Below are 25,344 nucleotides of genomic sequence, written 5' to 3'. Positions count from 1 at the left end.
AGTTTAAAAACTTTGGGTGATGAAATTTACTTATGAAAGAAAATGAAAATTATTTTCAAAAGATATCTTTACCTACAACTACTATATGCGCAAATAAAGTTGACACTCAGTGCGGTGGCTGATGGGAGTGACCATAAAGGCATTTCTCATTTATATTCACTCTCATCAGCCACCATGCTGGGTGTCAAATTCGTTTGTGCAAATATTACATACATACTATGCAAACCTCAGTGGAGTACATGGTAGAGGGTACCTCCAATTTTAACAGTTTTTAGGGCTTTCACATTCCATTTGCATATAAACCATGGGTAGTCTAATCTTTTCTTTGTGATTTCTGTGGGAGTAATGGGATGATATGTAAAGGAGTGTAATAGATTTGTAGATACGTCACTTAAGGTTGGATCTACAAACTTTCTAAGTAGGTTTTCATGGAACAGTGTGCGTCTATCTTCAAGCATCTGCTAGAAGAGCTCTTTCAGCAACTTTATGACACTTTCCTGTAGGTAGAACAAACCTGTGATGATTTGTGCTACCCTTCTCTGTATACATTCAGTGTTCAATGTTAGCCCTATGTCATATGGGTCCTACAAACTTGAAGAATATTCTATAATGGGCTGCACCAGTTTTCAGTAAGAATCTCTTTTGTAGACTAACTACATTTTCCTAGTATTAACAGTTACATCCAGATATTTGTATGAGTTGACCAATTTCAGCCATGATTCACTGATATTGCAGTCATAGGACACTACTTTTTTGTGATGCTCATCTATGGAAAGTCCAGTGTTACTATTAATATTATCCAAAAGGTCATAAATGTATGAAATGAATGGCAAGGGTCCCACCACACTTCGCTGGAGCACACCTAAAGTTACTTCTACATCTGTTGACGATACTCCATCTGAGATACCATGGTGTGTTTTACCTACAAAGAATTCTGAGTCCAGTCACAGTCACAGTAAAATGACAGAAGAAAATATTGTCAATTTTGGTATTTAGATAAAGTTTTTGTTATAGTTTGTAACATCAATTTGTCAACTTTATGTTACTTATATTTAAGTACCATATGAAACATTAGTTTGAGAAATTACAGAAAAATAAATTAATGAATTTGACTTTTGGTGTCAAAATTATGGTTAGTTAAAATTTATTTGTTATAAAATAAAAATAGTATTAAATACATTTTGAAAACAATAATTTGTAAAATGCTTCATTGAAGCAGTCTGTGACAAAACATTTTTGAAGGTACCAATGAGTGTAGTCAGTAGAAGCTAGACAATGTAGTTTGTTACTTAAGTTCAGTTCATGAACAAAATATTCTTTCATTATTGAAATTAGTAAATAATGTTTTTATTGTAACAGTACAACAAACCCATATTACATACTTATCACATTTGTAAACAGAAGGAAAGGGGATACTGCAGAATGAACTTCGGCAATAAAGTTGTTTTTCTGTCATGTGCCCTGTAACTGGATAATGGTTTACTTTCAGGTGTTTAACCGAGATGTTGTTTACACTTTTCTGTCAATATTTTGTCATGCCAACATGAAAGACTGTGCAGAAGGTACAGCACAGCTGCCATATGACACAACTGCTTCTGCGTTTGGTAGAGCAGGATATGTCCAAATGCGACTGGAATAAGGTGTGCCAGGTGACAGTCAATCCTGTCTTCAGCTGTTGCATATTGTACTGTTATGCACACTCACTTGCCTGTACTCCAATGGAGTATGAGGTAATGGGGGTTTCAAAATGAATGTACTCTTAACTGCTACAGCACTTTGAGAAAAGAAGTTTGATCAGAAAATTTTGGCAAAAGTGCTGAAATACAGAGGTAAACAAAATTAAATAACAGGAAGTGTTGGTCCTCGATCAGACTTTACTTTACCACCAGATATCACAGTAAAGAACCAGCAGAACATTGCAATTCTTGACACATATGTGTCCTCTACATCTTAACATGGTGACTCGTAGGCCTGAAACCTTATGATGATCATCTAAAAAAAAAAAAAAAAAAAAAAAAAAAAAAAAAAAAAAAAAAAAAAAAAAAACCTTGAGAAAACTATGAATGGAGAGACATTAGAGAGGAAGGGAGGGACGGAGGGAGGATGAAGGAAGGGTAGTGCTTAATATCCCATTGACATTGAGACCATTCGAGATGGAGCTCAAACTTAGATTGTTCCAACAATGGGGAAGTAAATTGGCCATGTCCTTTCAAAGGAGCCATCTCAGCACTTGTGTGGAACCATTTAGGTAAATCACAGAAAACCTAAATCTGGATGGTTGGACACAGATCTAAACCATCCTCCTCTTGAATGTGAGTCCAGTGTGCCAACAGTGTTGCTTGGTGACAGCAGCTAACATTCCCCTCCTTTTCAACCTTTCTCAGTCATTTATTCATTCATCCCTGAGGAAAGAGCAAATACTTGCAAACACTAGGAATAGATTTTTTTCTGCTTTTAAATCTTTATTGGCAGTAGTTTGAATTTTGCCTCCTGAAGGTAACACTGGCCAACCAATCTGTCTCCTTGCAATGTTGTAACACACATTAAGACCACGATTTTGATTCAGCAATAGCCAACCTACCTGAGAAATAATGCTACTCCTGTTACTGGTCACATCCAGGTCCATACCAAATGGCTTCATTGGCTTCAGACCATCCGAATAATCACTAGTATCTATCGAATATGAATTGGGAAATTCATAAGAAGAGTCACTGTGGAAACAAAACAATATAAATGAAAATAATTATTAAATTTTCAGTAAAATATTTACAAAATACAAATGTAATGAGTGTTCAAATGCAATTCCCTAAGTCTGGTTATAATTTATTATGGTACATGATCTAAACATTTAATGAACAACCCATTACTATTGCATATTTTCTTCCCATTAGTTCTCATTTTACAGTTTTAACGATAACTTATTTATATGAATAAACAATTGGAACTTTTGATATTTTATTTTCTTCTGACTTAAAATATGAGTACAAGGATAATTTACAACAACAATAATAAAAATAATAATAACAATAAGAGACAGGGACAGATATTTAATTGTTTTCCTTTATCATATAAAAGTGCATTAATTAATGCAAAAAATGGTTAAATGACTCAAGCAAGAAATTTCATAAAACAAAAACAATATTAAAATTGCATGAACAACATTGCAGATTTTATGGAAGAATTTCATGATAATTTATTTAATGAAGATTGAGTTAACAACTGTGACATGTAATTTACTGAAATATTGTTTGTGTATAGTAAACTTTGTTGTAAGATAATAAGGATGCAAAGCATCTACATACATGCTCCAAAGCCACTGTGTGGTGTGCCGCAAAGGGTATCTTGTACCACTACTAGTCATTTCCTTTCCTGTTACATTCACAAATAGGACGAGGGTAAAATGAATAACTATGTGCCTCTGTATCTTGTCTTCACAGTCCTCATGGGATATGTATGTTGGTGGCAGCAGAATCATTCTGGAGTCAGCTACAAATGCCAGTTTTCTGAATTTTCTCAATAGCATTATGCAAAAAAGAATTTCATCTTCCCTCTAAGGATTCCCATTGGAGTTCACAAAGCATCTCCATAGTACGTGCATTCTGGCTAAACCTACCAGTAATGAATCTAGCAGGATGCCTCTGAATTACTTGGATGTCTTCCTTTAACAGAACCTAATGAGATCCCAAACACTCAAGCAGTACTCAAGAATGGATCATACTAGCTTTCTATACATGGTCTCCTTTATACATGAGCTACAATTTCATAAAATTCTGCCAATTGATCAAAGTCAACCATTCTACTTCCTTACTTCTACCCTTACATGTTCATTCCATTTGATATTGCTTTGCAATATTATGCTAAGATATTTAACTACTAATACCATATTCCAACATTACAGGATTGTTTTCCCTAATCACTTGCATTAACTTATATTTTTTGACATTTAGAGCAACCTGCCATTCATCACATCAATCAGAAATTCCGTCTAAGCCATAATGTATCCTCCTACAGTCACTGAATGATGATATTTTTCCATACACTACAGCATTGTCAGCAAACAGTTGTAGATTGCTGCTCACCCTGTCTGTCAGCATGATATGTATTGATTGTTAAGAAGGTGTTTACAAGCTTTTTTGGCGTATCCTATTATAAAATCATCTCCCAAAAATCTTCATCTGAAGATGGTAGGTAGTAAACTTATTGAAACATTGTGACAATATGATAACATCAATGCTTGGCTTATCAGCCAAGAAGATTTCACTATCAGATTATAAATACAATGATGACTGTGACTGTAAATGATGGCTTATTAAACACATTCTTAGTTTTAGTTCAGTCATGGCTCATTATTGTCACACTCTTAGTTTTGAATCAATACTTGTTTGGTGTAATTTATAGTGGCCATAGCTCAGTATTTTGATGAGTTCTTTCTTTGTAATAAACTCCAGAGTTAAATTGCTTTTATTTGCAATTTGACACTTGTACCAAGATCTCATAACTCAAAATTATATCCTAGACAAGCAAAGTACAATGTAACATTTTTGTTATGTGTCACTTCTAAAATAATATTAACTCTCTAAAGCAGCAGTAAAGTTTGGAATAAAATACTTAAACTTATTAAAAATGTGTTTAGGGCAAAGTAGTGGTAGCATGTTATAGTGTTTACAGAAATTTCTCCAAGACGGGGAGATATTTTAAATTTGCCATTTTTTATACAACAGATGCTCTGAGTTTCAGAACATGTGATGCTCCAAGAACTAAATTTGGCAGAGACTATACAAAATTTATTTCCTCTCAAACACTTGACAGACAATCACTCAGTATTTTTAAGATAGATTACTTCGACACCTAACTGGTAAACATATTAAAAGGTACAGTTCACTGATACTAATGAAATATTATTGATATGAATATTTTGATTAATCAAGCTGAAGTTACATCTTCATCAATAATATTTGTTATCCAGCTGTCCATCAGGCCCTACAAATATGGAAAAAAGCTGTGTAAAGATCGCAGGAGAACTGGTATATGACTTGTTTTTTGTTTTGTTTTGTTTTGGTTTTAGGGCGCAAAACTGCTATGGTCATTAGCGCCCGGTCCGTGACTTAGGCTGCTTTCACAGGTTCTGATGGGTTAGGAAAAGCCTTTTAATGGACTGAAATAGGAAGTGCTGGGTGGATGGACTGGGAAAGTCTTACAAGTGGGTCTTCCACAGACATATGATCCTGTGGCAACAGGTTGGGACTGGGAGTGGCATAGGGATGGACTGGAGCGTGGAGATGGGTTCACAACTGAACACCACTTTAGGAAAAAGGATAGACTGCTACGACCTGTAGAGGTGGCATTTTGAATTGCAGACTGGCACAATGAAAAGACAGTTACACATTGACCTTTTGGTACAGGCCTTCTTCAGAAAGGAAAACACGCACTTATTCACACAGGCAAGCACACTTTGTGCACAGATGACCAATCTCTTGGGCCACTCTGGATAGAATTCAATTGTGTCATGTCAAACAGAGGCAGAAAACTGGAATGGGACAGGAAAGGGGGAAGAGTAATGGGGAATCATGGGGGAAAGGGGGGGGGGAGGAGAAGTCAGCACTGCCTGGCAGATGGTAGCAGGACAAGACTTCCAAGCACTGCATCAGGAGGCTGTTGGGGAGGGAGCAGAGTGGGGGGCAGGGGGGGGGAGGTGGGGGAAGGAGAGAAGCAGAGGAAGGAAAAGAAGACCAGTGGGGTACATTGGCAGAGAGCACAATGACTGTGAGGAGACATGCATTGGGAGGAGATGATAGAGCAGAGGATGTGGAAACTGTAGGTTGGAGGGTGTATGAACAGTGGATTACCATAGGTTGAGACTGGAATGATTCTGGGAGTGGAGAATGTAAGGAAAACTCCCATCTGCGCAGTTCAGAAAAGCTGGTGCTGGACAGAAGGATCTATATGGGCTGACTTGTGAAGCAGCCATTAAAATCAAGCATGTTATGTTCAGTTGCATGTTGGGTTACAGGATGGTCCACTTTGCTCTTGGCCACAGTTTGGTGTGGTCTTTCATCCTGGTGGACAGCTGGTTGACAGTCGTACCAATATAAAAAGCTGTGCAATGGTTGCAGGAGAGCTGGCGTATGACTGATGGCGTAGGAAAAACCTGTGACATGTCTGTAATATGAAGTGTTGGATGGGTGGAATGGGCAGGCTGTACACCTGGGTCTTTCTCAGTGCAGTGAGAAGACCACACTTGTCCAGTATGCTGAAGGTCTCACAAAGGCCTTCACAGACAAGTATTATCTTCCAGACCCAGTCCACAAAACAGATTTTCCGTATCATATCCCCACAGAACCTCTCAATCCTTCAACTACTCCAAGAATTGAAGGAGCACTTCCTTCGTCACCCAGTACCATCCCAGACTGAAACAACTGAACCTTGTCCTCTTTCAAGACTTTTGTTGTCTATTATCATGCCCTGAAATGAGGGACATCCTAGCCAAGATCATTCCCATCTCTCCTAAAGTGGTGTTCAGTTGTGAACCAACCTCCATGTCCCAGTCCATCCCTGTGCCACTCCCAGTCCCAATCTGGCGCCACAGAATCAGATTTCTGTGGAAGACCCAGGTGCAAGACATGCCCAGTCCACCCACCCAGCACTTCCTATTTCAGTCCTGTCAAAGGCTTATCCTATCCCATCAGAAGCCTGGCTACCAGGCCACCTGTGAAAGCAGCCATGTCATATACCAGCTCTCCTGCAATCTTTACACAGCTTTTTCTATTGGTATGACAACCAACCAGCTGTCCACCAGGATGATGGCTGCCACAAAATGTGGCCAAGAACAAAGTGGACCACCCTGTGGTACAACATGCAGCTGAAGATAATATGCTTGATTTCAATGGCTGCTTCACTACTTCACTACCTGGGCTACCTAGATTCTCTCCTTCCATCACTAGCTTTTCTGAACTGTGCAGATGGGAGCTGAGTTATCCTAACTTCTCCACTCCTGATATCATGCTGACCCTAACCTACAGCAAGCTACTGTCCTCACACTCTCCAACCAACAGTTTCTGCCCCCTCTGTTGTATCACCTTCTCCCAATTCACACCCTCTCATGCTCATTGTGCACTTCTCTCTCCAATGCACCCACCAGTCTTTTCTCTTTCTCTGTTCCTTTACTGTTCCCTTTCTGGCCCCTCCTATCTCCCACCCCCCCCCCCCCCCGCCCACCTCGCCTACCCTCCCACACAGCCTCCTGACATTGTGCTTGGCAACCTTGTCTTGCAGCCATCTAGTTGCTGGATGCTTTTCCAGGCAGTGTGGACTCATGCCCCACCTGTTTCCTGAATTCTCTCTCCCTTCCCTGCCCCAGTCTGGATTGCTGCTTCTGTTTGAGGCAGTTGCATTTAACCTTCTTCTGTGCTGTAAAACAACATCAAATATTATACTTGATAGTCGCACACAAGCTGAAATTGTGATAGTACAATAAAAAATGTAATAGCTACAAATGAAAATGGTGTCATTTAAAGAATGTATAGAAGCTGTGGACAGGTATTACAATAAGTTAGATGAAAAAAATATATTATAGCAGTTCTGCAAGGTTTGCAGGAGATCTTCTGTAAAGTTTGGAAGGTAGGAGACGAGATACTGGCAGAAGTAAAGCTGTGAGGACCAGGCATGAGTCGTGCTTCGGTAGCTCAGATGGTAGAGCACTTGCCCACAAAAGGCAAAAGTGCACACAGTTTTAATCTGCCAGGAAGTTTCATATCAGTGCACACTCCACTGCAGAGTGAAAATCTCATTCTGGAAGCAGTGATTGTTGTTTGTATCTGTGTACTGTAAAAACTGGATCTTGCTTATTGTTGGGGCTTGTATTTATGTATCTTTGCAATTGAGATTCCTGCCAGACAGTTAGCAGTACTTAAAATTTCAATCACAATAAATAAAAACTAAAATAATGTTTGATAGCTATAAGTGGCAACAATCATGCTTAATAATTACTTGAAGGCTGCAGGCCCACTCCATATCGAACAGTTTATTAATCAGAAATGTCATCGTACCTGAGGTAGGAGTTCCTGTCAGCAACATCTGTAACCTCCAGTCGGTCCCCGGTGGAGGAAGCAGATGGCTGCTGCTGCTGCTGCTGCTGCTGCTGGTGGTGATGATGGTGGTGGTGAGCCTCAGCTGTTGGAGATGATGTGGGGGCCATCTGCCTCTGCTCCTTGTTCACATTTGCAGTCTTTCCATCTCCAGCTACCACTTCTTGGCTCCTGCTGTGGCTCCGACTGCGGCTTCTACTTCTCGTTCTTTCATCACTTTTTATTTTCTCTCTATCCTTCTCTTTGTCTCTTTCCTGCAAAATAAATTTGCATGTAAGCTTTTTGATGCTATAGTTTAGTTGTCCATTACGTAAGGAATGAGTTGTTCAAGATAGGTACACAAAACTTTGCTGATAAAATAATGTCAGAGATAACATAAAGTCAGACTATATTAAAATTTACCTGGGAGCTTGTCCAATTTGGAAAATCATTTTAGTTTCATGCGGTTCTGTTTTGAGCAAGTTTTACCGTGCAAAGAGAAGTGTGCTAGAAGGCAGACCTCTTAAAATAGTAAAACATGTAGGCAGGACAATATTGTATGGGCTTATTTTGCTGAACTTCTCAATACACAGCTGATACAAATTATGGCATATCAGTTAGCAAAATCACCAATTTAAAAAAAAAAAAAAAAAGATAGCAGAGCTTCAGCCATTCGATGAATTTTTCATAATTAATGTCATCCAAACAAAGAATCATAACATTTTTGACATTCTGAAGCTGTTTGTGGATTGTTTGTCAATATGAGCAATAAATAATAGGTCAGTAAAGTTGGTTTAATTACTAGAACTACAGGGCATCATATATGATGAATGTGGCAGTTAATGTGCACTTTTTAGTGCAGTTTACATAATTATATGTAACATGTTTGCAACAAAGATATGTAGTGGATGGCAATATTATATATTTCACAAAATAACCTATCCACATTCTGCAATCGCATTCTGATGTAAATTCCAATGATGAGCTTCATTATATGTTAAACTCCAATTGTTTTTATTTTACAATATATATAAATACATACATATATATATGTAATCAATGTACATTTATGAAACAAATGTTAATATTTGACTCCTTAAAAACTGATAAAATATTGAATAAAAGAAATCACACTGAATAGCTTAATAATTTCATTTCTTTTATCTCATCTGTTCACTAAATCATACAGTTGTATAGTAAAATTTCATATAGTTAAATACTGTATTATAAGCTTCTAATTGAAAATTGTTCAAAAATACTACTTTATGAGTTAATTTTCACAAAATTTATCCTGGTAGAGCCCACATCACACATTCATCTTAGGAACTGAGAGGCTATAAGTACAGCATTGCAAGAAGAGGTACAAAACAACTATTAGTACTGGTAATAAATAATTGGACCAATAGCATGTATTTTGAGAAGGTATGAATATGTTGAAGCAATAAATGTGTTAGCATTCTTATTAAGTAAAACACATTGCACGTTAATTTCAGTAGCATAAATGTAATAAATAAATTCTCCTGGATAGAGAGATGGAGAGTGAGACAGATTGGGATATGTCAAATATTGTCAAATATGTTATATGTTGGAAGTATACATCATCCTGAGAACATGAGTTATGGATATGACATATTGCACATGCCAATCATAGTTGCACAAGGCTACTTAATTGGTTAAAGGAGGAACAGCAATTCATCTAGATGGGAAGAAATTACAATGTACAATACACAGGATTCAAGCATGTACTCATTACTGTTCTTGCTTCATGTTAACATACGGTACCAACAAAGAAAATGAGCTAGGTAGAAAGATCTGAGAGTTTGGATGTGCAAATTGCAGGAGTAATTTCAAGTTGAGTTAATATTGTTTCCCCTTAAGAATTTCTTTACCATTGAGTAATTCTTGAATAGGAATAAGTAGATGGTTACAAACCTATAAATGACCAAGATACAAGCATACAAATTATTGGAAGAAGTACATGCTACTTTCAGTAGAATGGCTTGTTCCACAACATGAATGTTGTAAAGTTATGACAGTAAGCTGACTGTGCCTTTGGAGCTTTTGCATTATGTTTAGTAGGGTATCAGCATGGTGAGTTGAATACCACGTGATTGTTTGAAATGAGAATGATACCCAGAGTGCTAAGTAAAGGAGAAGGAGAAAAGCAGGCATGTTTATTAATCACACATTAAAAGAAATAAGTGTTTCAGTGATATAAAATGTTTTTGTCTTCTGAAATTTTTATGGTTCCAATGAGTGACATGGCATGATGATTCAGTTCCTGTTCTGCAGCATCAATACCTTACAACATGGTGTGTAGGGCATATAATTAACTAACTCTGCTCACTAACCAGTAAATTCCCTTGTGGTGAAAAACATAACCAGTCTTTCAGTTATGGATCAAGTAGCAGAGGACATACAAAAAAGGAGCAACTGGAGTGGTGAAACTTCATATTCAGATTTACATTTAGACCAGAAAAACTTGTTCCATCGTATCCAGCACAAGCAAAAATAGGAATTCTTCAAATACAAGAACATCTGATCTTTTAGAAACACTTGGTAATGCCCATCTACAAAAACGAGATAAGCAAACCACCTCTAATTACAGTCTCATATCACCCCTTCCAGTCATGAATATATATAGTAAGATTATCTTATACACAGAGGAAGTAACAAAACTTGTATGAGACAAATTACTGTCTACAAGGCTTTTCCGTTTAATTTAACATGAAGCATTTTAGAAAACTTCCAAAGATCAGCTAAAGCTTAGATGTCCCTGAATCAAATCTCAGAAGAATTCCAGATCGTTCATGAGGTCATTTCTAAAAATAAAGAAAACAAAAGATAGAAAGAAATATTAGAGAAATTATCTATGAGAACAGATGTTAACAATCAACGCTCTCATGCATTGCTTATTGCAGACAAAAGCATGAAAAGCATTAAGAAGTATATAGCTAAATAAAATGTCTTTATGACCAACAAGTTCCAATGATGAGGACGAAGTTGCTAGGGTCCAGGCAGCAATGCTAGACAAGGCTCTGCGTGCACCTGCAAAACAGGCAACAATGCATGTACATGGCACTTGAGAAAGAACCGTGATCAGTCGGTATTTAGCCCTGACCCTTCTCGTTACCACTTTGATTGCACTGCCACCTTGCCCACCCATAACATTACAGGACTAGAGGTGCCAGCTCCTCTCACTGCAATTCAACTCTCCCGCACAACTGCTGGTGGCTTACATCTGGCCGCCAGGCAGTAGCAATCTCAGACATTGAAGACACCATCGTCAGCACACACAGCTGATGGACAGCACTGTCTTGACAAACTGAGTAGCAACTTACATGACATAATCTCAGAGTGGAGTGCACTCAGTTCATTCTGTTATGATTTGTTGATGCACTTACTTGACTCTACTATTGGTATCTTACTGTACTCAGCCTGGCATCATACTCAGACTATGTGTGGAGCTCCTAACCTGTATTTTCATTAATGTGATTTTGATATTATACGCAAAAGATAGCAAGCACCGCTGATGATTGATGTGCGTTTTTTGATATAGTAACAATGTCAACAGGTGCATATTTAGGGGTAGAGCTTCAGAAATTACTGCAGCAGCAAGTGGAAAGCCAGAGGCATTTGGAAATGCAACAGCAGGAGCACATGGCCATGTTGGACAGAATGTTGCCCAGCCCGTTAGCACAACCTTTAACACTTGTCAGCTAACCTGCCACCTTTTTCCACCTAAAATGCAGCTGTTGAAGACTGGGAGTCATACGAGAAAGATCTACAACAATATTTCATGACTTAAGGTAATGGATGCTGATACCATTAAAGCCCTCCGTCTGTCTTGGATATCTCCCCAAATGTACCAATTGTTATGGAATTTAGACACTCTTTGGGATCCTGCCTGACTGTCATTTGACAAAAGTGTTGTTTGTTGACATTACACTGTCATCAATTTACCTGTGTCTTTTATCAGTGCCAGGACAGACCCCATCAATCATATTGATCTTGGGCTGTGGAATTAAGCGGTTTAAGGTGAAAGTGTCACTTCATTACTGCTCAATAAAGAAGTCCACCAATGAGATCTGCAATATGAAGACCCCACCCTAGAAGATGTCCTTTATACTGCACAATCATTTGAGGTTTCCCATGTGTCAGGCCATCGATTAGATTCCAGGGTGGACATGGCTGCTTTCAAATTAGACAGTGGTTGGCATTAACATTCCAGCATGGCTTCAAAGGCAGAAGTTGTGGCTTTACGGCATGCTCAGCTGCCACGTTCCACGCATACTCGGCTATGACAGACAAACATCTATAAACCCCTTCCTTCTTGCCCCACTAGTTTCTTCAACACAGCTTGCTGACCTGCCCTCAACATTGGTCTTCTTTATGCCCCTGTAGGAAGATGGGACATATTGTGGCAGTATGCCACACTTGGTCAGCTCTGGCTGCAGTTTTGATCTCTCAAGCCATGGGCATTTTAAGTTGTCAGCCCTGCGTGTGACAATCTTATGCCTGTTTCTAACAAACTGTTCATCAATATGTATATTAACAGGACACCCCTATGATTACAAGTGAATACAAGTGTGGCAGCATCGTTTCTTAATTCTATCATATAGCTGTGCCTCAGCTCCTCTCTTTTGTCCCCTACTTCACATTGTCTCATCGCTTACAACTGGCAGCAGATCTCTATTCTTGGAAAGTTTATGGCAGAGATGACATACAAGACAGTAAAGCACTCATTGACATTCATTGTGGTGAGCAGCGCTATTACAGAAAATTTGTTTAGTTTGGATGCTTTTATGGCTTTTGGATTCATGATCGCTGACTCAGTTCACCAAGTTTCTGACTTTGTGCCCTATAAAGAACTAGATGAACTCTGCAAGAAATATTCAGCCCTTTTTTGCCTGGGTTAGGCAAAGCCACAGACTTATTGATGCCTATTACTCTTAAACACATGGCATAACATTGGTTTTTCACAGCAGGCTCTTTGTGATCAAGTCAAGGTAGAATTCCTTAAGCTGGCAGCTATGGAGGTCATTGAACCCTTATGGTCTAGTCAATGTTCTATACCATTAGTGATTATCAAAAGCCAACTGGGAAGCTCTGACTTTGTGACAATTTCATGGTGACAATTAATACACAGTCTGTGATCAACACCTACTGCATGCCACATCCAGAAGAACTCATTACAAAACTGTTGGGGGGGGGGGGGGGGGACAGTATTTTTCTAACCTCAGTATGTAGGAGGTGCATTTCCAGCTGCTGCTGGACAAAGAGCTGTGACAGCTCCTTGTAGTGAACATACCATCTGGTCTCTGCAGGTACAACCAGTCAGTTTTTGGGGTCAAAAGTGCTTTGAACATTTCTCAGCGTTTTTATGGAGCAACTCATACAAAGTGTTTGTCATTGAAGCAACTACCTTGATGACATTGTCATCACGAAACCACCACCGAGGGTGATCTCCACAACCTTCAGTTTCTGTTTCATTGTGGGCTGTATGTCTCAAGTACTGTCTGGACAAGTTGTATTCCTTCCATCCTTCTATTGTGTATCTGGGGCTTGTCATTACCCATCAGGGGATCCAGCTGACAAATGGTGCAGGTATTATGGCCCTTCCTTGTCCAGCTAACATGAAGGAGCTCCAGGTATTTTCAGATAAAGTTATGTAGTATCACAAAATCCTCCCATGCCATATCTCTAAATCAGATGCTCAAATTAGTTGTCATTTGTTTGGACACCAGCTTGTGAACAAATGTTCAAGCGTATGAAAGACTGAAAGATATTCTTCAATCAGCCCCTTGTCTGGGCACCTATCAGCTGGGTTAACAACATAGTGTGTTCCACTATCATAGACATAGGCTGGAAAAAGATGTTAGTGAGAGTGTGCTGTTTAGGTAATTAGCATTTAGAGAATTTCCATTGCTCACACTTCAATTTTTGTTTGTGCAGGGATGATGTGAGCACGGGACATTGTCAAAGCAAGATGCTGTCCAGAGTCTGTAACTCCTCTGGAGATAGAGTTTATACTTTGATGTTGTGGCTTGGTGCTGTTTTAAAGACACAGAGCAAGCGCCTCTGCTAACAATTTAAACTCCAGCAGAAACGGTTGATAAAAACTGGGGAGAAATGTCATTCTCTTACATGCTGTTGTGAGTTACACTTACAATATATTGTTCTGAATAATAAGAGATTTATTACATAATATTGTAAATGTTAAATATGAGAATAAATACAGAAGAGTTCTTTAAAAGGGCAGTTAATTCATTTTGTAGTGAGTTGCTATAGCTGTGGACTCTCTTGCAGCCCTTGATCCTCTGCAGCTGGAGACAAAATCTCACGGTGCAATTAGTCACACAACATAGCATGTCCACTGCATCAAGAAAACATGAAGTGGCAACCCTAAATCTTCAAGAAGATAAAAGTGCTCATGAGCAACATCAAGGTGACAGATTGTTAGTGAAGTTTCAACCCATAACCAGAGCCATAATGCTTCAATAAGGATGCATCTTAAAATGGCTTGAGGGCCTTGCTGCCCTAATGAAATGCCAACAGTTTTAAACAGCCAATTGCTTTTGCCTCCAAGATGCTCAATGCAGCAAAGAAAAATCACTCTCAAATTGAGAAGGTTGCCCTCACTATTATTTTGTCATCAAGAAGTTTCATGGCTTTCTATGTGGTGTCAAGTTTCACCTTGTTATAGATGGAAAACCTTTAGTCTCTATCTTTAGTCTGTGGCACATGTACTGGACAACATGGACCAGAAACTACAGTGGTAGGCACTGTTCCTCAGTCATAATCACTACGAGTTTCACTTCTGCCCAGTGGCTCAGCAGTACAATGTCAATGCTCTCTCATACCTTCCTGTGGCCCCAGACCCTTGCTTTGATCAAGATGAGGTCCTTTGTTTCTACCTCAAGATTGAAGCTCAATGAACATCAAAAGGGTTCCCTCTTACGAATTCCCGCATCTCCCATGCAGTCAGCTGCCATTCTGTTCTTCATCAGATGCAGCAGTATATTAAGCAGAGGTGGCTGGAACAGCTACCAGCTTGAGTTTCAGATCCTGTACATAATTACTTTGTACTGTGTCACAGCTTGACTCTCTGTAATTTGACTGTACACAGAACACAGTGTACCATAAGTTGTCGTTCTGGTGGCCTTCAGGTGGGACATCATTTTCTTTGTGCATCACAAATATGAAGGACAAAAGTGCTGGCTTGCTGACACGTCTAAGGCCAGCGATAGAGTGTGAGATCGAACATTTAAGTGCTCCTTGTCCTAAACGTGCAGGCCACCAGACCATCCCACAGCAATGTTACTCTGTGTGGCCAGAATCTTCGTAACTGTAGGAGAGTATCCAACTACATTTAGTAGGCCTCTTTTTGGAAGCCTATTGGTTGGTGTGATAGATTGCTACTCTCAGTTCCCATACATGATAAACTGCCCCTCTACAACCCAGATCTATTTCACAGAAGGCCTCACCTGCACCCTGGTGACGGACAATGGCCCACAGCTCATCTCACTGTCTTTGCAAGATTTTTTTGCACATGGTATCCACCACATCAGATCACCCTCTTTCCACCCTCAGTTGAAGGGGATGCAGAACATCTTGTACTATCATTCAAGACACAGATGAAGAACTACATCAGAGACATCTCAGCAGAAGACGCATTCACACGATTTTGCAGTTCTTACATGTCCACGTCAATTGATGAGAAGAGCCTGGCTGAACTGCTGCACAAGTGCTAGCTGCACACAGTGCTGCATACTCCTTGGGTGCCTCCACTGCAGTAATATGTGCCAAAACCCTCATCCGGGCTCGTGCTTTTGGTCGTCGTGAGTGCCGGATGCTGGTGGTCATCCAGGGCCAGCGAAGTCACAAAATCTTCACAGTGCAGATGGAGGACAGGCTGGTGGCTTGACATTGAAAGCAATTCAACCCACGGGCAGGGGAACGGCCTCCGGTGAGTCTGCACACAACTCCCAAGCCTTCCTCCCTCCAGCGACCTGTGTCCTCACCTACTCCTCTGTCCTCAGAAGCTCCTTCTCTGTTTTTGCTCTCATCTTCTGCACTGAGGCAATCTCACTTCCTTCCCCCTCCTCAACTGCCCTTTCCACCCCTATGCACAAATGCCAGGCTGCAGGTGTGGACGAGCTTCAGCAGTCAAACAATGGTGCTGTACGGTTAGCCGGTGCTGCACTAGCCAGTTCCTGCTCCCATTCCTGAGGCCCTGGACATCTCCACAGATCTAGCTCCAGTGTTGGGGTACCCAGTGGCTGTTGTCACACCCGTGGGCATCCATCTGTATTGGAGCTGTCAGTCATACTTCAGAAGGCATTGTTGTGAGTTTCCTGGGCGCCACTCTGTGTCTCAGACTGTCAGTGAGGGCTGTGGGGTTGCACTGTCTCACAGTCTCTCCACCAAGGCGAGAGTATTGTGGTAGCCATCTATTACCACTCTGATCACCATTACCATAGCAGGAGATGAGGCACTGAATAATTTTGTCATAATTCATCCACACCCTGACCTGCCAGCTCAGGTCAAGCTACCAGACAGTGGCATGATTAAAATCAAAGGCAGCATCACATCATGATCAGCCTGCACAGCCATGGACTGCACAACCTCAAGAAACTGACAAACAACCTACATGATGTAATCCCAGAGTGGAATGCTCTAACTCCCTCTCTGATATGATTTGTTCACATGCTCACCTGACTCCCCTCCCTGGACTCTTAGTATCTAATTGGACTTGTCTGCTTATTGTACTCTGACTTTGTATGGAACTTCTTAACTGTATTCTCATTTTGACATTATACACATATTTACACTGAAGTACTAAAGAAACTGGCATAGGCATGCATATTCAAATACAGAGAAATGTAAACAGGCAGTATGTGACACACTGGTCAGCAATGCCTATATAAGACAACAAGTGTATGGCATAGTTGTTAGATCAGTTACTGTTGTTACAATGGCAGGTTATCAAGATTTAAGTGAGTTTGAGTCTGGTGTTATAGTCAGCACATGAGCGATGGGATATCATCTCCGAGAGAGCGATGAAGTGGGGATTTTATCGTATGACCATTTCACGAGTGTACCGTAAATATCAGGAATCCAGCAAAACATCAAATCTCCGACATTGCTGTGGTCAGATAAAGATCCTGCTAGAACGAGACCAATGATGACTGAAGAGAATCGTTCGACATGACAGAAGTGAAACACTTCCGCAAACTGCTGCAGATTTCAATGCTGGCCCATCAACGAGTGCCAGCGTGCAAACCGTACAATGAAACATCATCAATATGGGTTTTCAGAGCTGAAGGCCCAGTTGTGTACACCAAGTGAGGTGGTGCAGTGGTTAGCACACTGGACTCGCATTCAGGAGGACGACAGTTCAAATCCGCGTCTGGCCATCCCGATTTAGGTTTCCCGTGATTTCTCTAAATCACTTCAGGCAAATGCCGGGATGGTTCCTTTGAAAGGGCACAGTCGATTTCCTTCCCCATCCTTCCCTAATCCAAACTTGTGCTCCCTCTCTAATGACCTCATTGTCGACAGGACGTTAAACACTCACCTCCTCCTCCTCCCACTCATGTAACGTTGGTGACTGCACAACACAAAGCTTTATGCCTTGCCTGGGAAGGTCGACACTGACATTGGAATGTTGATGACTGGAAACATGTTGCCTTGTCGGACAAGTCTCATTTCAAATTGGATCAAGCAGATGGATGTGCATGGGTGTGGAGACAATCTTATGAATATGTGGACCCAGCATATCAGAAGGGGACTGTTCAAGCTGGTGGAGGCTCTGTAAAGTTGTGGGGTGTGTGCAGTTGGAGTGATATGGGACCCCTGATACATCTAGATATGATTGACAGGTGACACATACATAAACATCCTGTATCCAATCACGTCCATTGCACTTTCCAACAGACTTGGGCAATTCCAGCAGGACAGTACAACACCCCACACATCCAGAAATGCTACAGAGTGGCTCCAGGAACACTCTTCTGAGTTTAAACACTTGCGGTGGCCACCAAACTACCTGGACATGAACATTATTGAGCATATCTGGAATCCCTTGCAACATGCTGTTCAGAAGAGATCTCCAACCCTTCATACTCTTACAGATTTATGGACAGTCCTGCAGGATTCTTGGCATCATTTCCCTCCAACACTACTTCAGACATTTGTCGAGTCCGTGCCACATCGTGTTGCGGCACTTCTGTGTGTTCATGGGGGCCATACACAATATTACACTGGTGTACCAGTTTCTTTTGCTCTAGTTACCTCAACTACCACTTGACTTACTAAATGTCAATCACAAATTATATAAATCCAAATTTAGTTGTAGTCTATTCCATATACTGCACACAGATTAATGTTTAAGGATTTGCTTCTCCTTTGTTAAGGTGTGCCTTCAGTTGTTCCACATCCCTGAAGGTCCTCCTTGATGCAACATATGGAGTAAATCTCAGTAAAAAATAGGGCAACATGCTGGCCATTCACATCCTGATGTTAGCTGACAGTGGACATAGTGATCAGTATTCAGAAATGAATGAACAGTGCTTCAGTATTAAATAACCTCTTTTGTAAAACAGTAATGGTCACTAGGGACAAATCTATTAGGGCTGCACTGTTTTAAGCAGATTAAACTTTTATTTGGGAAAATGGGGCTGCAGTCTCCAGCTGGTCATCCCAATTTATTTTTCCCATAGATTCTCTAAACTGCTACATGCAAATTTGGCACTGTACTCTCCTTGCAGCTCTCTCCACAGGACATAATGGACTTTCATGAAGTGCTAAGGAATAAACTACTTGTTGGCTGCCAATATTTTGTATTTTTACCAGCCCATGAATAATGATTCATTGAATCCTGACGAAACTCTTTCAGTTTAGCTTGTGACAGAGTGAACTGTAAATCAACTGTACCTTCTCCTTGTCCTTGTCCTTTTCCTTCTTCTTTTTTGAGGTTGAGGCTGCAGAGTGGGACCGACCCTTGCCACCAGAAGTCTCATGGCACTCACACTCACACTCTTCTGGATCGACATAGCTGCAACATGACGGCAGTTTTACAAAAAAATTATGTGTTTGATTTTAGTGAAATGGCTTGGTAAAAACAAGTGTCACTATAACGACATGTAAGTGAGGGTACCTGAAAGCTCTCTCCTCTCCTAAATTAGTTTTCCAGTATAATTTAATAGGTATTGTTGCAATGTTGTGAGAGACATAGGAAACTCTACAGAACCATTCGGTTAACTGTTAATTTAAAATTCAGTTTTTGAAAACTAGTTTTTGATATAACTCACAACAATATCTAATCAACATTAAAAGACTTATGTTGAATCATATGATCATCATTTAGCACTGGTAATAAATTTTTGAACATTGTATCTCAGTTGCCATAACTGTATTCATTTCATTAGTTTTTAGTGACAACTGGAGTTGTGAATCTGCCCTCTCTGTAGATGTCCAAGCATTCCAAGGGAAAGATTTAGGATTACCCATAATGTATTTTAATTATGATGTTTTTTTCTGACAATGTAAACCAGTTTTGATTGATCTGGTCAGTCCAAGTAATTATGTTTCCCACAGTTATAGACGACAAGGGAGGCCACAATGTTGGATCAGGTATTTACTTCAAACTGTGTACACCTTTAGTAGGCCACCAAAACAACATAATGTGCAAGTAGTAAGGTGTAGTACTCTGGCAACTCAGAGAAAATCTCAAGAGAAATTTTATGCGTCTATTGTGTAACAGGTCAAGTGAATAGCATTCGCGCAAAGCCAGAGTTTTCTGGAAGAGGCGACAGTTCGAATCCTGCTAGCATTTACTTTTCATTTTCATCAGTAGTCACATTATTTAATTTATATAACATTTGAGAGGTAATATAATGAATAAAACACATACATTTTCATGAACTTGTTGTGAATTTCATATGTTGTATGACAATTTACTATTTGTAATTAAATTTTCAAGGATGAGGGACAGGCTTGGAAAGTCCAAGTCAAACCTCAATAAATGATGATGCGATTGACGTTATTCACTATCATTAATATAGTAACTCACAATGCGCCAGACCACAAGAGTAATGTACAATTACTCGTCAGATGTGCCCTCGATGCCGCACGTTGCAGGATGGTATTTGTCACACAGGCAGGGAAAACATAAATTGAAACTTCATGCAAATACACATGGTTTTTTCTTCATTATATTACATCTCAGATACCATATAAATTAAATAATATGACCAGCATAAAAAAAAATAGATTTATAATTAAGCTTGAGCAGGAGTAGAACCATTGGCTCACACACGTTCATCTTACTGAAGCTCGAACGCTAATCACTTCACCACCATGAACTCTGACATGCAGCAGTTAGGCACATATACATACACCACGTAATTAACGAGTAAAACTTCTCTTGCGATTTTCTCGGAATTGCCAGTGTAGTGCACCCTGCATTTGTACATGTTTTAATGGCGTACTCAAGGTGAACGAAGTATAAAGTAAACCCCAACGTCGTGGCCTCCCCTTATGAGATCTCATTATTGAGAACAGGAAGCGCCTATGAGTGTTCCCTAAAATGTCAGTGCAAAAGAAACAAACGTTAGAACATTGACAAAAGAAGCAATTCCAGTCAAAGTCCAAGAAATGTCCCATTACTGAAGATACAGATCAGCCCGAAACATCATCGCCAACATCTCTCAAAATTAAAACAGAGGTATGTGACTTAAGTTCGAGCAATTACAAAAATAAAACAGAGCTGTACTATATCCACTGTTGATGAAGATAGTGAGGTAATTAAGATGCACTGTGCCGTATCCTGCTACTAGCGCATGTGAGTGTGAGTGCACCGTGTGTAGTGGTGTTACACATGCGTGCTCGAACATATCAGCACAAAGCCAGCCATTGGCGGCCACCTGGGGGAGGCGTATGCACAGCGCAGTCACTGCCTCGCCATATGCCGGCGGCTCGTGCATAGAATATGTGCTGAGCAGCACTGACTCACACTCTTTATGTGCACCGCTGCATCTTGATACCTGTGGATTCATGAGAGGCTGATTTAGTTTTATTGTTCAGAGGTTTATGAATAAAGCCATATTTGCGTTACTTACATCAGTTTCATGTATTACTTGTTTGATACATGCTTGCCGACAAGTTTGGAATGGTTTACGCGTATGCAGTCCTTAAGCCACTATTGGCACCGTGTTACTGGCCCCGACTGAACAGTTTAGTTTGGTAGTGACCACTTTGTCGGCTTCCATTAACAGACATGGTACCATTCCATCGGTACATCCACCCACTTTTCCTCCATATGTTCATTCACCCGAGGATACGGAAGCTTACGAAAAAAGACTCAGATAATATTTTTTGGCTTTCAGTTCGACAGACTCGAATTTGTGCAAAGCCTTCTTCCTCAAATGGATTCCACCTAAAATGTGACAGTTACTGAGTCAGGTTGCTTCTTCGCTAGAACTGGCAGCTCTCACTTTTGATCACATGTGCAGTTTGTTTTCCAACTACCATTGCAAACAAATGTATGTCATAGTGGCACGAGTTGAATTCTATCGATGCCGCAAGAAACCAAACCAGTCATTACATGTTAGTGGAGATGCTGGCTAGATGCCACCTCTCCCTCCAGGACTGAATTTGTATACCTCATATCTCTGGGTCTAGTGTTACCCCACGTGAGAGTGTGAGAACGTTTTGCAATATTTGTGTAACATGGGCACCAACTCTGTATTCATCTAGTTGTATGTGGGAGAACACCTAAAACCACATTCATGCTGGCCGGGACATTGGACCTCGCTATTAATCCACAAAACGGATTCCACCCGGGGTTGGTGCGCCGACCTGATTCCCAGAAACAAGCGTGCTAGAGGGGGCGACTTCCGGGTGGTTAACAATCTCAATTTAGTTGCAAATTTCTTTTGTACCCAGTTTGATCATACTGTAGTTAATAAGTGTCCGCCTGCTTAGCTGGGTGGTAACGTGGTCACCTCCCACTCAAGTGGGCCCGGGTTCGATTACCGGCCAGGTTGGAGATTTTCTCCGCTCGAGAACTGGGTGTTGCATTGTTGTCTTCATCACCGGAGTGCAAATCACCCAATGTGGCGTCAAATGAAATAAGACTTGCACTTGGCAGCCAAACTTCTCCATATGGCGCCTCCCGGCCAACGATGCCATACGCTCATTTCATTTTTTTTGTTAATAACTATTAGTGCAGCACTAAGAAAATTGCTTTTGGCTTGATCGATGTCTTACGGGACGTCATGTGAGAGAAATGCGAGTTGGGTTTCACATGGCCGATGGTTGCGGAATCTGTTGTGGTTGGCATGGAGGAGGCCATTCTCTCTGAGATAACTCATTACGTTTTAACACAGAATATGGTCTAAGATTCCGCAAAAGATGGGTGCCAATGGTAGTAGACGGCTGTTTTGTGAGTCAACAGTGTATGTGCAAACAAAGTGAACTTCACAACGTCACAGTTATGTATTAGCATTGACGATGAATTAAGAGACCTCTAAAGTAGTGTCATGTTATTGGCCATCTATATAAACCTTGCGAAATACTCAGAGAATTCAAATAACTGGCAGTTGTTTTCACAGAAGAGAACAAGCTGGGTATCGCTATTACCACAGCCAGGCTGGAGGTTAGACATGCAGCACCCGAAAGCAATTAATCTCCTACAAATAACTTTATGTGTGTTCTGCACTGTGCTACCACAGCTGTTGATAGGTCTGCTTTAACGCACGAGCATGTTTACAGCAGAGCCTCAGTTTCTGTTAACAAAATCTTTAATTGCCAGCCACTGTGGCCAAGTAGTTCTAGGCGCTTCAGTCCTGAACTGTGCTTCTGCTACAGTCGCAGGTTCGATTCCTGCCTCGGGCATGGATGTGTGTGATGTCCTTAGGTTAGTTAGGTTTAAGTAGTTCTAAGTCTAGGGGAATGATGACCTCAGATGTTCCATAGTCCTTAGAGCCAAAATATTTAATTTACACTACTGGTTATGTGCCATGAACATCTATATCTACATACATACTTTGCAAGCCGTTGTAAAATGTGGAGCAGATAGTTCCATTCCATAACACTTTGCAATGTTGTGCCTAGATATTTAACCGATCTAACTGTGTTAAGCAGCACACCACTAATACTGTATTCAGACATTACAAGACTGATTTTTTCCTACTCATCTGCATTAACTTACAATTTCCCCCATTAAAGCAAGCTGCCATTCATCACACCAAATAGAAATTTTATCCAAGTCACCCTGCATCATATAGGGTGTATCCTCCTACAGCATCCTCAGGCAAGAGGTAGCTGTTTACCTATATCTGCATGATTACTCTGCAATTAACAGTTAAGTGCCTGGCAGAGAGTTCATTGAACCACCTTCGAACTACTTATGTACTGTTCCACTCTCGAATAGAGCGCGGAAAAAAACGAACACTTAAATATTTCTGTGCGAGCACTGGTTTCTCTTGTTGTATTATGATGACCATTTCTTCCTATGTAGATGGCACAAAAAAAAATATTTTCACACTCTGAAGAGAAAGTTGATGATAGAAATTTTATGAGGAGGTCCTGCCGCAGAGACAAACGCCTTTGTTTTAATGACTGCCAACCCAATTTGTGTATCATATCTGTGGCACAAAACGACCTGCACTTCTTTGAACTTTTTCGATGTCCTCCATCAATCCTATCTGATGCGGATCCCACACCGCACAGAAACAGCCCAGAAGAGGGAGGGCAAGCGTAGTGTATGCAGTCTCTTTAGTAAATCTGTCACATTTTCTATGTAGTATGCCAACAAATCGCAGTCTTTGGTTTGCTTTCCCCACAACGTTATCTGTGTGGTCGTTCCAGTTTAACTTATTCATAACTGTAATCCCTAAGTATTTAGTTGAATTATAACCTTTAAAATTTGTGTTTACATGACCGTAAATGACAGCGTCATCTGCAAAAAAATCTAAGAGAACTGCTCAGACTGTCTCTTAAATCGTTCATGTAGATCAGGAACAAAGGAGGGCCTACAACAGTTCCTTGGGGAACGCCAGATATTACTTCTGTTTTACTCTTTGAATTTCCGTTAGTTATTACGAACTATGACCTTTTTGAAAGGAAATCACAGATGCAGTACATAACTGAGACGATACTCCACGCTCACGCAATATAATTAGAAGTCGCTTATGAGGAACGGTGTTAAAAGCCTTCTGTAAATTTAAAAATATGAAATCAATTAGACATCTCCTGTCGATAACATTTATTACTTCGTGTGAGTAAAAAGCTAGTTGTGTTTCACAAGAACGATACTTTCTGAGTCCGTGTTAACTATTTGTTAATAAATAATTTTATTCGATGTGATTCATAATGTGCGAGCACAGTCTTAGATACAAAATCCTATTGCCGACCGATGTTTGTGATAAAGGTCTGTAATTCAGCGGATTTCCCCCATTTCCTTTCTTGGGTATTGGTGGAACTTGCGCAACTTCTCAGTTTCTGGGTACGAACCTTTCTACGAGCGAATGTTTGTATATATGATTGCTAAATGTGGAGCCATTGTATCAGCATACTATGAAAGGAACCTGAATGGTATACGATCTGAAGACTTGCCTCTCTTAAGTGTTTTAAGCTGCTTCTCTTCACCAAGGATATCTACTTCTAAGTCCTTCATATTGGCAGTTGTTCTTGATTCGTATTCTGAAATATTTTCTTCGTCTTCTTTTGTGAAGAAATTTCGGAAAACTGTGTTTAGTAACTGTGCTTTAGTGGCACTGTCATCAATAGAGTCACCATAATTGTAGCGCTGTCAAGTAATTGGAAATTTGTGTAAGGTCTTATGGGACCAAATTGCTGATGTCATCGGTCCCTAAGCTTACGCACCACTTAATCTAAGTTACGCTAAGGGCAACACACACACCCAAGCCCGAAGGAGGACTCGAACTCCCGACGGGTGGTGCAGAGAAGTGATTGTGTCTTGCCACAGGTGTGCTTTACATACGAGCAGAATCTCTTTGGGTTTTCTGAGAGATTCGTTGTGGAAGCTATTAAAAGAGTCTCGCATTGAAGTACGCGCTAAATTTCGAGCTTCTGTTAAACTTAGATCACAGATGATCTAGAGCGCGTATGACATCATTATGTTGAAACCTACACCCATTTTCAGGTGACTTTGGATTACTCTTCAACTTATTTTCATCATAGTTGTAATATTAGGTTGGTGCATAAGTTCGTAGCGTTTATCCATAAGTTCAATAAACACAACAGATACACA

General features: G+C 40.3%; 1 protein-coding gene across 1 annotated transcript in view; it reads right to left on the bottom strand.

Annotated features, from left to right (window-relative positions):
* The window catches only part of LOC126424647 (serine/arginine repetitive matrix protein 1), a 653,808-nt gene that overhangs the window by 29,488 nt on the left and 598,976 nt on the right, over window positions 1-25,344 (bottom strand). The window contains exons 19-21 of the mRNA XM_050087379.1: window positions 19,002-19,122; window positions 8,046-8,338; window positions 2,582-2,711 (exon numbers count right to left, since the gene is read on the bottom strand). Of these exons, the coding sequence (XP_049943336.1) occupies window positions 2,582-2,711; window positions 8,046-8,338; window positions 19,002-19,122 (544 nt within the window). The remainder of the gene's footprint in view (window positions 1-2,581; window positions 2,712-8,045; window positions 8,339-19,001; window positions 19,123-25,344) is intronic.

Source organism: Schistocerca serialis, chromosome 10 (assembly GCF_023864345.2).
Source record: "Schistocerca serialis cubense isolate TAMUIC-IGC-003099 chromosome 10, iqSchSeri2.2, whole genome shotgun sequence".
NCBI classification, from domain to species: domain Eukaryota; kingdom Metazoa; phylum Arthropoda; class Insecta; order Orthoptera; family Acrididae; genus Schistocerca; species Schistocerca serialis.
The sequence above is the reverse complement of the archived record's forward strand: the minus strand, read 5'-3'. Positions and strand labels throughout refer to the sequence as shown.